Source organism: Kwoniella botswanensis, chromosome 1 (assembly GCF_036426115.1).
Source record: "Kwoniella botswanensis chromosome 1, complete sequence".
NCBI classification, from domain to species: Eukaryota; Fungi; Basidiomycota; class Tremellomycetes; order Tremellales; family Cryptococcaceae; genus Kwoniella; species Kwoniella botswanensis.
Genome location: NC_088599.1, coordinates 12,894,947 through 12,910,860, shown reverse-complemented (window position 1 = coordinate 12,910,860; position 15,914 = coordinate 12,894,947). Strand labels below are relative to the sequence as shown.

Below are 15,914 nucleotides of genomic sequence, written 5' to 3'. Positions count from 1 at the left end.
CTGTGCCACACTAACGGAGATATCACCCCCGCACACCTACCCATTCAAGGGGGGCTTTACGTAAAGAACGCGTTGAGGTTGAACATGATAGAGAGATCCATGCGTTTCAGATTAGAGAGGAATAGAGAGCGACGTTTGAATTGAATGGAACGCATATCGAAGTATAATGCATTGATCACCTCTTTCTCTTCATATCATCCATCATATACCTGTTACCTTATACATATATATTCAAGCTCAGTCGCTCTTTTCCTTCTCCTGATAATCATCGTTCACCTTCACCCAAACTCACACTCACATCCACACCAGAAGACTCTTTGGTTCCTTTCAGACAGATATAGTTGAATATAATTACAAGAGTAGACGAAAGCACGGATCACGAGAGTCAAACGTGCGAGATTAATCGAGCAGTCATATCATTACCTTGAAAAAGGTCGAATCTGGAGCTACTATACCTACACGAGGAACATTATAATTGATAGTCACGATGGGTGGTCAACTCAGTAAAGCTTTAGGTATGTAAGATTCTGCCAGTTCCGAAATGGATTGCAACCAATCGACTGACGTTGTATTGTTGGCTCATAGGCAAGCTGTTTGGGAATAAGGAGATGCGTATTTTGATGCTTGGATTAGATGCTGCTGGTAAAACTAGTAAGTGGGCTATATGAATATTTCCTAAAGCTACTCATTGCATTCTTCATTGAATATACCCTAAGGTATCTCTACGAGATCAGATAGTGAAATTACTAACGAGATTCTTTCTGAATACCTTAGCCATTCTGTATAAGCTCAAACTCAACCAATCCGTAACGACCATCCCTACAGTAGGATTCAACGTGGAGACTGTTACGTATAAGAACGTTAAGTTCAATGTATGGGTAAGTGTCCGTTCGTCAATAGTGGATGATTCGTGTGTGCAATGGATATGTGTGGGAGATGTAAAGAAAGATGCACGGGACAGTAGAAGGTCGATTTGGGGGCCATCGAGAGGTCTGAGCTGATATTCGTTGAACTTGTAGGACGTCGGTGGGCAAGATAAGATAAGGCCTTTATGGAGGCATTACTATACTGGTACACAGGTAAGTTCGATTTCTGATCATGATCATACATTTTCTGCATCTATACCCCCTTCACTGCCATTCTTGCTCTTGTCGCAACTGGATATATCCACATCTTGTGAAGTGGGATGATGACGATGAGCACGAGCTGATTTATATTTCGTCTTTTTATAGGGATTGATATTCGTCATCGACTCGGGAGACAGAGATAGGATCGACGAAGCTCGATTAGAATTAGAACGAATCTTGGCGGATAGGGAAATGAGAGATTGTCTCTTGATGGTATTTGCGAATAAGCAGGATTTACCTGGAGGTGGGTTCAAGGTCTTGAGTACGGTATATGTACAAGAGAGCTAATGTTTTTGGTTCAATTTGAACTTTCGTAGCTATGTCACCGGCCGAAGTGACTGAGAAATTGGGGTTACATAAGATGAGGGACAGGAGCTGGTATGTGCATCCTAGGTGAGTTGTGTTTCGATTGAGAGACTTTGGTCTGGTCAGAGGGGACTCTGCGATAGAGGGGGGTGGTTCGTATTTGAGAAGGGCGAAATGAGTATTGCGGGTAGTATTCTTTCAATATATCAGGGGTACCAGCAAAATCAGATACCCATAATATGGCCCTTAGGTGATTGGGGGATCAATCAGTGTGATGCTGCTTGTATCGAGGCCAGGAAAAGACGTTGATCTGGAATTCGGAGTGGTATTGCCTGGGAGGATCAATGCTAACATTACATTGATATATCTTATACAGTTGCGCAACTACAGGAGAAGGTCTATTCGAAGGTCTTCAATGGTTATCGCAGAATGTCAAGGGTACCAAGTCATAGGAAGGTGTTGAGAATTGTCATATTGGATAATCTTTAGAATCTGTCACCTCTTCTGCGCCTGTTCATGCTCTTCATTCTCATCGAGTTCTGTTATACCCCCAAGATTGGTTTTCGCTTCTGTTTATATGATATTATACCATACTATATACCCTATATTTCCTTTAATTGCTGTTCGAAGTTTACGAATGATCCGTTAGTACAGTTCTCTTTGATATGTTTATGCTTTGTGGTTATTTTTCTCAAAAATGTGTATATGGCTTTTTTTGGTACTTCTAGATTATCATTGTCATGCGAAAATACAGTGTCGAGTGGGATGTGAGATATGATAGGTTATTTGGAATCTTTAGCTCGCTCACTTCGATTCATTCTTCCTACGGATCGATCATGTTCAGCAGTTTTTGCTTTATTTATGTCTCACTTGTAGTTGGATCAAAATTATCAGGTGGTGATAGCTTGTGAATGTCTGATCGTCATCATACGCTAGGTTCAGTGTACCATCGCTCATACAGTAAGACGTCATATCATCGTTTAATGTCAACAAATCGCCAGGTTGTCCAGGTAAATATACACGATGTCATACTCTAGTAATGGCATCCCGTCTGATCCGGATCGGCAGTAGTAGTAGTGTATAGAATACCAGATATAGAAGTATCAACAAATGGATGATCGGTTGTTCCTGTTGGAGCTTGTCTAGCTTGCTTGCATGTATGTAGGTGATGGAGATCCAGAATGAGGAAAGTCCTCGTAATGTCTCACAACCCGGGAAAGGGTTCAACCTGTAAAATGATGCAAATGACGTATTTTTAATTCCGGTGTCTAGTGAAAGATGAAAAATGGGGTAAGAGGGGAACAAGGAGAAAGCCAGCCACAGATCGACTAAGGATTGAGACCTCGACTTTTTCATATGCATTACAGTTACCACCTGCTCACTTCACTCGATAACTCTGATACTCTATTTCTCATCAGAACATTACTCGTACATCCTATTCCTATCAGGTCAATTCCATCTGTTCCTCTCTTCATTTCCATCTGCTACAATATATAATATAATATACAATCATCACTTGGCTGTTTACAACGATAACAACCTAAACATCAACAACCTCGACTAGCGCACGAATACTCCGCTCAAGCCACTTTTCTTTCTCTTCTTTCTTCTCACACCGCTCACACCCACATCACATCGATTCAAGTACACTCGAGATGGTCTCACCAGCAGCACCAGGATTATTCCTCGCCTTTGCGGCTTTAGTCTTACTGCTATTCGCATCCATCTCACCCCCTGCATGGGACGAAGTGGATTTCCTACATGCTCAGACCCCATCTGGGAAAGTCGTATACGGTGTATTTGGTTATTGTATTAAGAATGGGGCTTGTAGTCATAGGAGTGTAGGGTATGATTTGAATTTACCAGGAGCTAGGTGAGTAATTCTCGTCCTTACAAATCGATGATAGCTGTATCATCTATTGGTAATCGCTTCTTTCGATGAAGGAAGTGTCTTATCTATTCCTATACACTCAACTTTTTTGTTGATGATGCCAAGCCGTTTTTGTGACATATCATATGCTGACGTTACTTCTATTTGGTAACTACAGCAACGTCTCACTTAACGACAAGATCCTCCATAACCTCACATACACTCTCATCCTCCACCCTATCGCCGGTGGATTCGCCTTCTTCTCTTTGGTATTCGGTTTACTCGCCGCATGTGCCGCCTCGAGAGTAGCCACGATATTCATGGCTCTCGCTGCTGCCCTCGGAGCTGTCGTCACCCTCGTCATCTTCGTCATTGATATGGTACTTTGGAACGTGTTGAAGAACAGGATTCAAGATGCTGGGTATCAGGCTGGTTTGGTGAGTTCACGTTTCGGTCGGCTGGACATGGGCGCATGGAGATCGACTAGCCAGTACTTGGTCATAGCGCTATAGCCACTCGGTGGCACACACAATTATCTCAGAAGACCAAGTATTCTCTTACATGTCCGCTGACACCGCTTTTTTCTCATTTACAGGGCAACGCCAACTGGTTCACTGTCGGCGCCTTCGTAGCTCTCGTCCTCTCTATGTGCGCTAGTGTATGCGGAGCCTTTGGAAGATTCAGTTCAGGTAGATTTGCCGGTGAGCGAGTAAGTGGAATGCTCTTCTGTTCTCCTTCTTGATGATGATGAGAAGAATGGAGCTGATAGAGATTTTTTTATGACTTGTTAGTACTAAATAAATGTCGAATTTATTGAAAAATCGACTTTTCACCGATTTTCGCCATACAAACCTTATTTCCTGGTGAATAAACCTTTTTTCGCTTGGTATGATACACTCTTATCATTCTCTATATGTTTTTCCTCTTTGAGGGCTTTTAGTAATTTATAATAAGACGCGGTGTTAATGGAGAAGACAAGGAAGCATCGAAGAGGTGGTGAAGGAGAGAGACGAAGTGGCAGTACTCTCAGGAGTGGTCGGTTGGGTAAATGTGTATCAATTTATTTTTCTTTATAATAGATACACGAAAGTTATAATAATCTCATTTAATAGACAAACACAAAGAAAGAATGAAATACTGTATTTCTACTTGAACAGGAACCCACTTTGACTATGAGTTCAGTCTGATACTAATCCTAAATCTGTTGACCATGCGTCATCATTATTTATGGTTATGACTGCTGATCGCTATGTTCCTCGCGTAACCAGAGATACTGATCACATTGATCATCTTTGAAATGCTCCCTGTACCTCTCTGGATCTTCTCTCACTTTCTTCCAACCGGGTTCTCTCCATTTAATTTGACTTCTCCACATCTCCAGCGCTTCTTGATCTGTACATTCTTCTGGACGGACACTGTCGTTAATCACCATAAGTTCGATATTGTCGGATATCGTATATACCTCTGAGTTGTCGTTCCGATCAGATTGAGTGGTGTTGGATGAGATGGCCTCGTATAGTGTCTGATTGGCATCACTATTGTAGAATCGAAGCATAATCTGGTCAGTATCGTACAGTTTCGCTTTTTTGTTGGAAAAAGTTTGGAGAGTGAGATTCGGCATACCTTATATGATTGGTCCGACTATAAGTAGTAAGATCATTCATCCCAGTGGATACACTAACAGGTCCAAAATTGGGAGAGGCTGTAGGTGGATAGTGACTGTAACTAAGGGCAGAATGGTTACTCGTGCCCCTTCTTATACTTTGGGTCTGGTTTCGGTTTTGGTTTTTCTCTGGATTTGAAGATCTATGAAAGCTCCTTGATTTCAGTCTTTCCGCTAGTCTGTCGAATTTCTTTGATAATGATGAATTCCAAGAGGACGAGCCAGTGTTGTTTGAGCTATCACTGAAGGTCTTCATCCTGTGCGTTGATTCCAAGGGAGCTGTTTCTGGATGGTGAGGAATACGTCTTTTTGTAAATGTTTGTTGTTTGCCTGTAGAGTCGTGAATCCAATGCGAGGGCATGGACCAAGGTATGTAATTTGATAGTTGTAGTTACAATAAATGAAGGCTGGGTCAGTATATGCTTTGACGAGGTACAAAAATGGAGAGGATATTTGTTATGTTGGGATATCCATTGATCCGTAAAATCCAATCTTGAAAGGACCAATTCATATTACGGGTACTGAATGAGGTGATGACGACTTGATGATTGTATGCCGAAGGATGAACATTGCTATGCACGTCACATGTAGGCTGACTGATATCCCGTTGGTTCGATATCATTGATGACTCTAATTTCACACCGAAATCAGAAAGATGACACTCTACATTTGATCTACTAAAGCGAAGCGAGACTATACGCTGACTCTGAGAAGTTATTTCGGTCCCATCTACCCATTGGGCGGAACTTCCTTCTTCTCTTTCGTCACAGCATTATGAGCTCATATGGGATGCCCATCCTGTCTGATACTGCTTACAGGTCTAGGGGGCTATAATTCATCCCACCCTCATAAAGAAAATTAGATTGAATCTCACGGGAAGAAGCAATTCTCTTCTCATTGTATATTGTGTATTGGAACGGTGTCTAAGTGAACAGGGGACGTGGGAGAGACAAGACCTGAGTCTACAGTCATTATAAGTATCTCATACTCATCAACACGCTAGCTTGAGATCTACAACCCTAATAGCATTCAGGATGAATGACTGTCCATATCTTGGTCTACTGGATATGCCACTTCCGCAAGAATGACTGACAATGTGGACGTGCGAGTGCCACGAGGTGTGATCGATTAACCAGCAACAGACCTTTCACATTCCGATCTTTTTCTATCCTCTTGTCCTCTTCTAGCACTTCATCATCGTTGACTCAAGCATCTCGCAATCGGTGTGATACCTTGCACTTAGACTTGCCATCCGTAGGACTCATCGCATCAGGTAAGTGAACATCACAATCCTATCGGCGATCGACCAAATTACATGTACTCAATCAGACTAAGCTAATTCTGTGTCTAATTCTCCTTTCCTCCTCGACCAAACAGTATCTTTACCACGCCTTTTCCCGTTTCTGTATACCCAGCAACAATCATAATCACATCAATTAATATCGTTCATCAATCAACCGACTAATTCATACCTTATTTGCCACCAACAATCTTACTTCTGGTCTTATTCCCCACTTTCAACCTACACGTTCATACCACGACCTTTTCACACCTCATCAAACGCTCATCAGCTTCCTTCCTTTCTTTCATTTCATCAAGATGGATCAACAAAATAGATTATTAGCAATGTTAAAATCAGCTACGACTGTACCTGGTCCCCCCTCTACTTCCGCATCACCTCAAGGATCCATCAATTCCATTTCGACCCACTCTACCTCCCAGACTCTACCACCACCGCCTTCCTCGCAATACCTTACCGCGAGTAATATAGGTTCAGCTGGATCACCTAGAGAGCCATCACCTACACCACCCCCTCCAAGCTTACAGGCTGTAACGTTATTGGATCTATTCAAGAATATCTCTTCTCCACCTCCTCCCACTGCTAGCTCAGAGGGTTCGAATCCGGATGATCAGAAGAACAAATTGTTAGGAATGCTAAATTCTATCGGTCAAGCTACACCTAACGCTGGTGTGATCTCACCTAGTCAAGGAAGTAATGTCGGTACACCTACGACGTCGGGGGAGAAAGGTGATCCATTGGCTGTTTTCAAAGCTGGGTAAGTCAGCTCTTTTGGACCCCGTACTGTGCTACGTCGATAGCTGACTGAGGTTCATTCCTCCCATCTCAATAGACACCCTTCCCATCCTCCCGCCTCACCTACTGGCCAGGGACCCATCATCAACCACCCATCAGATATTACTTCCCCTCATGTCAAACCCGTTCAGGCTCAGCACACCGGCACTTCCACTTCCTCTTCCCAAGCTAAAGCTAAACCAGCCAAAACCGAAGACAGACCCACTTCAGGTGCTACTTTCAATGAAACACCCAAGAAGAGCATGTTCCACTTCGACTCTCCCTTTGACGCTTTTGAGCAACTTCCACGATCTCGTCAGGCTTCCAACGCTAAGCCCGCTACTCCCAAGGAGGTCAAGGTGAAATCGGAGGAAGATCACGCCTTGAACAGGGTCAAGTCGACTGAAAAGCTAGTTTCAAGTGGCAAAGGTTCACCACAAAGAGGTGAAGTCCCTCTTCAAATGACCAATAATTCTTATGAACCTCCTGCGACATTCACTACACCTGTTTCAGTGAATGAACTCCCCCAAGCAGAGATCGATGATAAGCTTAAAAATACGTGGCAGGTCGGGAAAGTGGTGAAAGATGGTCAGGGTAAAGGGTGAGTCCTCTTGAGATCCTTCAATTGAAGCATGAAGCTGACTATGATGAACTATAACAGACCTAAAGCCCTTACATCCCACACCACTATAGATCTCTCACAACCCAATCTTGACTCGCTCGTCAATACTGGTGATCCTGTACATATCGCACCTACCACCAAGATGCGAACGGATTTCATGACTTTCAAAAAAGGAAAGAGAGTGGGGATCACCAATACCTACATGGCTTATACCATGTCGAAAGGTAAGTTCACCCTTCTGAATGCTCCTCATCCACTTCATTCGCTGACGGGTAAGTAGGCCGAGTCAGGTTGATTGACAGTTCATCTGGTGCTCGACTTGTCATTCAATTACTCGGCACCGCGTCTTTCGGTCCAGTTGTCGATCTTGCCGTCACATCCAATTACGTCGCCACTATCGGTTGGGATAAGACAGTTGTCGTCCATAAAGTACCAGTTAATGGGTGGAAGGCGGACAACCCTGAAGTTGACATGTCGTTCTACTGCGTTGCTATAAATGGGCCGATTGGATGGCCTAAAAAGATAGAATGGGTCAAGAGAGAAGGTAAAGATTGGCTGGCTGTAGGTGGAAGTGAAGGTGTGGTCCTTCTAGACCCTTCTGCTTATCCAGGAGGTGGTCGAGTGGTTATGATGGAGGACGTATGTAAACAGAACAGAATACTCAAAACAGAAGGAGTGAGTGATAAATGTCATAGTGCTCGTGACTCTCATTGACAAAGATTGTTCAGGATGTCGTCGACTTCTGCCTCAACCAATCGCATCAAGCTATTGGTCTTCTCTCATCCACCTCTCAGTGCACCCTATACAATGTCTCCAATCTCAACAGAGTGTGGAATCGACAACTCCCCTCGGCATCGCCTTCCAGTGAACCTTCTTCCATCCAGTTCTGCGAATCTAATATCCTTGTTGGTCGGGCAAGAAACACTCATTATGATCTGATTCAAATCACTGTTGATCTTGCAGTGCTTTCCACCATCAAATTGACAGCTCCATCACCTTGTCTAGAAGAGTTGAACTATTCTCATGCCGTGTACGACCCCATCAAGACCACCTTATACATCGCTCCATTCGCTCGAGGCAGTCTTTATGCATTCAAGTACGCTTTGAAAGGTCAACAACCAGTCAAAGACGCCTCGAAACCTGATGGGCCTAAAGTCATAGCATTCGATAAAGTCGCTGAATACCCGTTAGAACCTGTTATCAGTCTAATCTTAGCCAAGAAAGGTGTAGAAGAAGATTCTGAAATATTCTACGCCACACCTACAGGATTCAGTCAAGCCACTATCACCAGATCAGCTTATGATGCCCTTAAAGCTCCATTACCGAAGGTACAACAACCTGAATCTCCTGTGACGATGTCTACCACCAAAGCTGTACCATCGCCCAAATCGCCCAAAGGGGGCAAGATCGAATTACCTAAACCTAGATCGAAAGTACCAAGTAAGAATACCTCTCCTGCAGTGGTCAAGACTGAACTTCCTTCTACGTCCGAGGATGAAGTCTCTACTCAACCCAGACCCAAGGTCCAACTGAGAAAGGCAAGTTTCGCGCCTGTAGTTGCGGATGGAGAAGAATCGGCTGGAGGTGCAGTAACTCAAGAAGAGCTCAATAAGACCTTGAAGAAGGTATGTTCAGCTCCGCAATTGAGGTGAAATGGTGAAGCTGATCAATTTTGCTTCTTTCGTAGACTGAAGATCGATTATCCAATCATCTCAAACAACTACTAAAGAATGAAATCGCCACTCTCAATGTCCGATTCGACGGTCTGACAGGACCTGATTTCGCTGCTGATATATCTGCGAGAATAGAGAGACAAATCAAGGGATCTTTGAACAACACCATCGTACAGGAGATCAAAAAAACGTGAGCCAGCTTCGAAGAATCGATGGATGACGAGCTTCTAGAGCTGATGATATCTCCACACCTTCAGAGTCGTACCTGCTGCTGCGTCTACCATTCAGAATGAAGTAAGAACAGTAACGAGCAATCAGGTTCCCGCTGCTATCTACGATGCGCTTCAGACTGTGCCCAAGGAGATAGAGAGAAGCTTAGCACCAGTCGTGCAGAGGACTATTTCTAATTTGGTCTCGAATGCTGTGAGTCAGCTGGCAGGTCACATTTCATATACGATATGCGCTATACTAAGCTCATCGATTTTTTGCCTTTTTTCCACCAGATGGACAAAGCCGTCCAAGAGGCCATCCAACATACACTCTTACCAGCTATGACCCAAACTTCTTCGAATGTTATCGAACAGCTCTCTGCTGAAATGAGATCAGAGATGTTACAGTGAGTTGACTCACCCCGGCCGCGGGATCATCAGCTCAACATGTTTTATTCTATTCAGGATCCGAAAAGAACTTTCACCGCCATCAAAGGAAGGTCAGCTAGCGAATGATCACCTGCTCAAAACGATGTCGAGCTCCATCGCAGAACTACAGAAGCAAGTGGCTGTTTTGACTGAACATCTCAAGTCTGGACATTCTGGATCTGCACCCAACGGCTTAAACCCTGCACCACTACCACAACCGCCTTCACATCAACCTTCGACTTTCGCCCCTCCACCAACTCATCATCAACCTCCTCCTCCTCCTCCCGCCGCCATTCCTGCTCAACCCTCTGGACCCTCACCAAGCCAATTGGAAGATACGTTCCTATCTGCCCTTGGAGCTCAGACTACCGCTTCAACCTTACAACTTGTGGTTGATCATCTGGCTTTGACAGATTACTGTCTGCCCACCCAGGGTAAAAGTCCTTTGTCTCAGGCTGTGTTATTGACGCTACTTCATAGGGTGAGTGTTGGTAATATATCAGCTTAAATGCTTACGCGTTGGAAACATGGACAATTAGCTGATGAGTTTCTGTTGGTGTGTGTGTGGTTGTAGCTCGCAATTGTACTTTCCGAAATACCAAGTACGCACAGTATGTTCCAGCAAGTAGCAGGATGGGAAAGAAGGACAGCGTTATTGGTTGATCCCAAGGTGAGTTGACAGATGGTACAATCACCTGGTTTCGGTGACGGGGTAGCTGAGATTGACATTCGTATAGGATCAAAATATCGCTGGATATATATCTAGAGTCCTTTCAGTGGTACAAGGTCAATTGACCACTGTCTTAAATAACTTGCAGAGATATCCTGACCAAAATACTCAAAGTCACTTGGTGGTAATTAGGGGTATTATGGATATCATTGGACATAAGATGAATGGTTAGGGGGTTATGGGAGTAGGAGTGGGATGAGTGGATAGAAGATAGTTCGGCAATTCGGCAATTCGGCAGTTCGCGATTGTGATCGTTTCTTGAGAAGGAGGATGGAAAGAGAAGTACAGGTTGTTTGTCGTTTCAAGCTGTAAGACAGAAAGAAAGGAAAGGAAAGAGCAGGAAAGAGAAGAAGCTTATCAGATCATGAAATGAAACGAAATGCAATAATACGATACTATATCATTCTCTGATTTTCCATAAATCGATGTGGTGGTATATTGTATCTTATCGCATGAATCGAAAAAGGAAGAGTGAAGAGCGAAGCAATGAACGTCGAAGATGAAAAAGTCGTGGTCTTCAATTGAATATTGCGATATCGTTCATTCCGATACATTGGGAATCAGTTATAGTGCATAAAGTGGATCATCCATATTATATTTGAAAAAGAAATAAGCTATGAGTATAATTCTGTGTTCTGTTCCATCTCGTTTTCCCCAATTCCCGAATACTCCTATATATCTGATCGATCAATTTCTATAGTCGAGCCTGGATCCATCAATATTCCAATCCACTTTCCCATATCATATCCCATCCGACGTAGTGTAATTGATCACCCTTACGCTCATCTATACTCCCTCTACACCTTGATACTCACTCTCTACCCCAGGTTCCATCAAACTCGCATGACCCAATATCAAAATTGCTGATGAGCCTACTAACCAGAAGAAAGTAGATATGGGAGAAGCGATATATAAGAGTGGAAGACCTGTAAACATCATCATGTATAGTTTTATCAGCTGTTCTGCGAAGGGGGATTTAATGTGCTTGGTGGCGATGACTTACCAATGACGAATAAACCGATATATAAGTGTTTTTGAGTTATGGTTTGAGAACCTACTTGAACGGGTTCTGGGGCTGTACATAATTGTCGATCAATATTTGACTTTTTAACGTATCATATCATGTCATATCGAGATAGATGAATAAATGCAAATGACTTGAACTTACCAAACTTGTTGATAGCTGCGAAACCACCTGCCAAAAATGCCAAAGCGATCAACAGCAGTGGGTTGGTTAACCTGATATCGTGAAGTTGAGATGAATTAGCTATGATCACGAGCTCGGCTCGCCTCGTCTTTCATAAGATGAGAGCGACTGCTTGGGATTTGCACTCTTATCAAGTTGGAGAGTAGGAGATGTTGAGGAGTAGTCCGACTTACATTGCATAAGCTGCTAAGATTAAGATTACCAATAGATAATTCCCAGAGAAATGTCGAGTGTTATAGGTTATTCGCTATTGCACACACGAACGAGAAACCGTATTCAGCAAAGATCTGGTCCTTGATTGTACAAGGATGTTGTAGGTGATTGGCCTTGATTGTGATGTACAATGCGAGGTATACTCACAGAAGTAGCTTCGTTCATATTAGCAGGTCTAGATAATTGTCTATGATCAAACTGGTCGATGTAACAACACACCTGTCAGCTTGTCACGAACCATATAAGCAGAGTAGCTGATGTCACCTCGATGTAGAGTGAGGGTCAGTGAGGGTCGATACTCACGAATTCCTGAGGTGGTTTCAGAGTAGACAACTTCGTCTCCTACATCCTCATGGTCATAACATCAGCTCTACCGGTCAGTATCAATGAGATGAACAACTCACTCTGAAGTGACGAGCTACTTCTCCTACTCTTGCTAATTGCTCCATCTTTGCTTGGTTTCACTTGACTCTGGTACTGATTGAGTAGTGTAGGGCTTGGATGTATCTGGGTGTGAGTGGATGTATCACGGTGGATGATGATGAGAATGCATGTCGAAGAGAGGAATGCTATGCTATGCTCTATATATGGCTATATCTGTGACGAAGATCTGCGGCCCCGCAGCTTATGAATTCGATAATTGCCTATTCGGGTAGTTTACCCAGTATATCATATCAGCATCTCAACGCGTAAAGTCAATCACTGGTCGGCAAAAGTGAAAACATCTATCTATACGACTCTACATTCTTCATAAACCCCTTTCAGCACAAGATGATCCGCTCCAATCCCACTGCCATCCCCATCCGAGCGAACGATATCAAGCTTCTCCAAGCTGAAATCGATAAGCGCAAAGCAGCGAGGGAAGCGGCCCAATCTCGAGCTCAGTCCGAGACGAACGAAGTAGAAGGGAATAGAGGAAAACAGAAAAAGGGAGATGAGGTGTTTGGTCTAGGTGAAGAGAGGAAAGATAGACAGGGGAGGAGTGTTGCTGAGAGGATAGGTCTTTGATCGAAAGGATACGAAACTCGTAGGTTAGTTCATTGATGTGGATGATGGGGACAAATGAAGTGGGTTGATCGATGGTTACAGGATCCGAAATCCCGAACAAAGACAATGATGAAGCTTGAACGATATTTACGACTTTGTACCGATCATCATCATAATCATAATGAAAGTTCGACACGATACCCACATAACGATCTTATCTGTGTAGATATAGACTACATGCGCGACGAATGCAAGCAATCGACATTATCAGTATCACCCAGATACCGGTAGCAATCACATCTTATGGGACAATACACTACGATATACAACGATATGATTTCAACCTATTCGACTAATACCCCCTCCGTAACCTCTCAATCTCCTTCCTCTGCCTCTCCATAACCTCTTTATTCTCCTCCAACTCCTTCCAAAGCGGCTTAGTCGCTTGTCGAATTTCGTTCTATCGAAGTGATATACAAATCATACCATCAGTCTGAAATTACCAGAAACAACATGTATATTATATTCGTTTTTGAGATATCATATAGAAGCCTCTCTGGTAAGGGGCAAAAATTATTGAACGATGAATCAAATTTACTCACCCTTAACCCCCTGCTCATCCTTAACATGTCCAACTTCAATTCCCTCAACTCCCTCCTTAGCTCTTCGATCACCTCGTTATCCGTCAATATCACTTCTCTCTCTTTTACGCTTTCTCGAGGAGGCTGCAATGCCCAATGTAGGTGTATACTGGGCTCATGATCATACCCCTCTATGTGCTCTAGCTGTGAGATGATACGAGTAGATCTCGCGGATTGCTTTTCACCAGATTCACTCTGAACAGTTTCTTCATCTTCCTCTATGATCATGGGTGTAGCACTCCCTATCCTAGAGCTCGTCTGATTCTCATTCCGCAATCTATGCACAATGGGATTCACAGGTAAAGGTATAGGTCCACTAGTAGACCGGGCAGTAGATCTCGGTTGTCTAGGTTGCTTAGAAGCCGTAGATACAGGCGCGGAGACGATTCTCTCTGTTCTTGTCGCCGTCTGAGCTTTCACGTTGTCCTCTTGCAGTACAGTAGTATTCTCTCGAATGGAACCTTTCCCTTTAAGTACAGATTCTGGAGGAGGGGTCGGCACGTTGCCTGTCTGTCTTTCACCCAGAGGTGTGCGTGCGCGAGAAGGATGAGATGATGTCGACGATGGTAGGAGGGAAGGTCTGGACGACCGGGCCTAAGGGTAAGTTATACATCGTTAGTCGCATTTATTGAGGGGGATTCGCAGAGCCACCTCACAATATTTGGTAAGAGTTGGATAGAAGTGATTGGCTCCGAAGACGATATAGGTACTGGAGGCTTAGAAAAGGCTCGCAGGTCTTTTATCAACAGTGATCCTACATTGAAAAGTCAGTAAGTCGAAGCCGGAATCGAAGAGGAAGGAGTATTTCATATACCTTTTCTAGTCCTTCCAGCCAATGTCGTTCCATCTATGAACATCAAACCTTCCAACTCTTCTCCAAACTGCATGATTTTCGGAGCACTGAACAATTTTATGAGCTCTCATGCCCGTGGGGATTTCTGCATTGCTAACTCACCTACTACCATTTATACCTATCACTGCCACTTCTCCTTGTGGTCTCAAAACAGCGCACAGTCCCCCTTTCTGACTTCCATCGGTAGACTCGTTGACCGGTGAGAAGGTAATGTCTAATACTGGACCTTTGACTGGAAGCTCTCGGATGTCGGTGGAGAATGGCGATGATGTAAGAGTGATACGGAGAAGGGATGACGATGTGGGAAGCAGGAGGGTCGAACGGTGGTTAGGGCAGAAGGTTAGAAGTGGTGAGATAGGCTGGAAGGTGGTTGGACAATTAGCTTCTGTATCCGGGTTCCATAGCATCAATATCATCCAAGATAAAGAGGTATATAAAGCCTGTTGATCATCCACTAGTACTTTCTTGAATATACCACTTCGAAGAGAGTATTTCACTCACCCCATCGACTCTCTCTCCAAGGGGTACTACGATTTTTTGTCCTGTTGATAAGTCAAATACCACTAGTTCCCCTTGATCTGATCCAGCCGCTACTAACGTCGAAGTTAAATCACCGACCAAAGCCGTAACCTCACCATTAGACGTCTGATCGAACAGGGGGATATCATCAGCTTTGCCCGTAATCTAAGGTAAGATTCTGTCAGCTGACTCACTCGTAAAGTATCTATACAATCCCATTTCGTCCCATTCTTCTGCATCACCCTCAGCTCATCTTTATCCTTCAGGTTTACCATAAGCTTCTTCTCATTCAAAGCCAATACCTTGTGAATCTTCTCATTGGGGAATGATAGCTCCGAGATCCTCTTGCCTTTGTTATCGTATTCCCATACTACATGTGTCGAACTCGAGTATAGATATATATGACCTGAAGGGGACGTCGTCACCTGTGGAGTGGCCTTGGGAGGGTACCTAGAAGGTAGTGCGAGCGGTGTAGGGATGGTAGTTGTTGGAAGGGGTCTCGAGAAGGTCGTTAGGGATATTGAATTTGGGTGAGTAAGGAGTAATGTCATTTTGACTGATTTTGTCTATCATGTAGTCTGAGGTGATCTTTCGTCGCTACCAGCGATTCTTGATCTTTCTGTGATCTCTCAATACATAATACCGTTCGAGGTGACTATATATCTGTTATACTGATTGATAGGAATGACTGCTGCTGGCAAGTATATTTATGGTTGGTTTGGTGTCAAGGAAAATCGGTCTCGTCATTCAACGTTGTTTTGATTTTGTTTACCTTTTTCCCAAAGGAAGGT

General features: G+C 43.7%; 7 protein-coding genes across 7 annotated transcripts; 4 read left to right on the top strand and 3 right to left on the bottom strand.

The window, feature by feature from the left end:
- Nucleotides 1-487: 487 nt before the first annotated feature.
- On the top strand, nucleotides 488-1,885 carry L199_004878 (ADP-ribosylation factor 6; the record flags this gene model as incomplete). The annotated part of the gene is made up of 7 exons (XM_064890595.1): nucleotides 488-515; nucleotides 586-651; nucleotides 775-878; nucleotides 1,020-1,079; nucleotides 1,233-1,371; nucleotides 1,445-1,520; nucleotides 1,810-1,885. The coding sequence occupies 7 exons, from the start codon at nucleotides 488-490 to the stop codon at nucleotides 1,883-1,885; spliced, it is 549 nt and encodes a 182-aa protein (XP_064746667.1).
- A 1,203-nt stretch (nucleotides 1,886-3,088) lies between these two features.
- Nucleotides 3,089-4,100, top strand: L199_004877 (uncharacterized protein; the record flags this gene model as incomplete). Its single annotated transcript, XM_064890594.1, has 4 exons — nucleotides 3,089-3,306; nucleotides 3,482-3,740; nucleotides 3,899-4,012; nucleotides 4,095-4,100. The coding sequence occupies 4 exons, from the start codon at nucleotides 3,089-3,091 to the stop codon at nucleotides 4,098-4,100; spliced, it is 597 nt and encodes a 198-aa protein (XP_064746666.1).
- Nucleotides 4,101-4,534: 434 nt separating this feature from the next.
- Nucleotides 4,535-5,222, bottom strand: L199_004876 (uncharacterized protein; the record flags this gene model as incomplete). Its single annotated transcript, XM_064890593.1, has 2 exons — nucleotides 4,535-4,838; nucleotides 4,927-5,222. The coding sequence occupies 2 exons, from the start codon at nucleotides 5,220-5,222 to the stop codon at nucleotides 4,535-4,537; spliced, it is 600 nt and encodes a 199-aa protein (XP_064746665.1).
- Nucleotides 5,223-6,565: 1,343 nt separating this feature from the next.
- Nucleotides 6,566-10,875, top strand: L199_004875 (uncharacterized protein; the record flags this gene model as incomplete). The annotated part of the gene is made up of 11 exons (XM_064890592.1): nucleotides 6,566-7,023; nucleotides 7,099-7,641; nucleotides 7,702-7,886; nucleotides 7,943-8,337; nucleotides 8,391-9,287; nucleotides 9,350-9,525; nucleotides 9,593-9,758; nucleotides 9,839-9,951; nucleotides 10,010-10,454; nucleotides 10,548-10,643; nucleotides 10,711-10,875. The coding sequence occupies 11 exons, from the start codon at nucleotides 6,566-6,568 to the stop codon at nucleotides 10,873-10,875; spliced, it is 3,639 nt and encodes a 1,212-aa protein (XP_064746664.1).
- A 614-nt stretch (nucleotides 10,876-11,489) lies between these two features.
- L199_004874 (uncharacterized protein) lies at nucleotides 11,490-12,572 on the bottom strand (the record flags this gene model as incomplete). Its single annotated transcript, XM_064890591.1, has 7 exons — nucleotides 11,490-11,629; nucleotides 11,707-11,778; nucleotides 11,872-11,942; nucleotides 12,084-12,157; nucleotides 12,271-12,321; nucleotides 12,427-12,465; nucleotides 12,528-12,572. The coding sequence occupies 7 exons, from the start codon at nucleotides 12,570-12,572 to the stop codon at nucleotides 11,490-11,492; spliced, it is 492 nt and encodes a 163-aa protein (XP_064746663.1).
- A 322-nt stretch (nucleotides 12,573-12,894) lies between these two features.
- L199_004873 (uncharacterized protein) lies at nucleotides 12,895-13,131 on the top strand (the record flags this gene model as incomplete). Its single annotated transcript, XM_064890590.1, has 1 exon — nucleotides 12,895-13,131. The coding sequence occupies one exon, from the start codon at nucleotides 12,895-12,897 to the stop codon at nucleotides 13,129-13,131; it is 237 nt and encodes a 78-aa protein (XP_064746662.1).
- A 331-nt stretch (nucleotides 13,132-13,462) lies between these two features.
- Nucleotides 13,463-15,674, bottom strand: L199_004872 (uncharacterized protein; the record flags this gene model as incomplete). Its single annotated transcript, XM_064890589.1, has 7 exons — nucleotides 13,463-13,570; nucleotides 13,713-14,345; nucleotides 14,408-14,505; nucleotides 14,566-14,651; nucleotides 14,707-14,963; nucleotides 15,106-15,249; nucleotides 15,318-15,674. 7 exons carry the CDS (start codon nucleotides 15,672-15,674, stop codon nucleotides 13,463-13,465), a joined length of 1,683 nt encoding a protein of 560 aa, XP_064746661.1.
- Nucleotides 15,675-15,914: the final 240 nt, after the last annotated feature.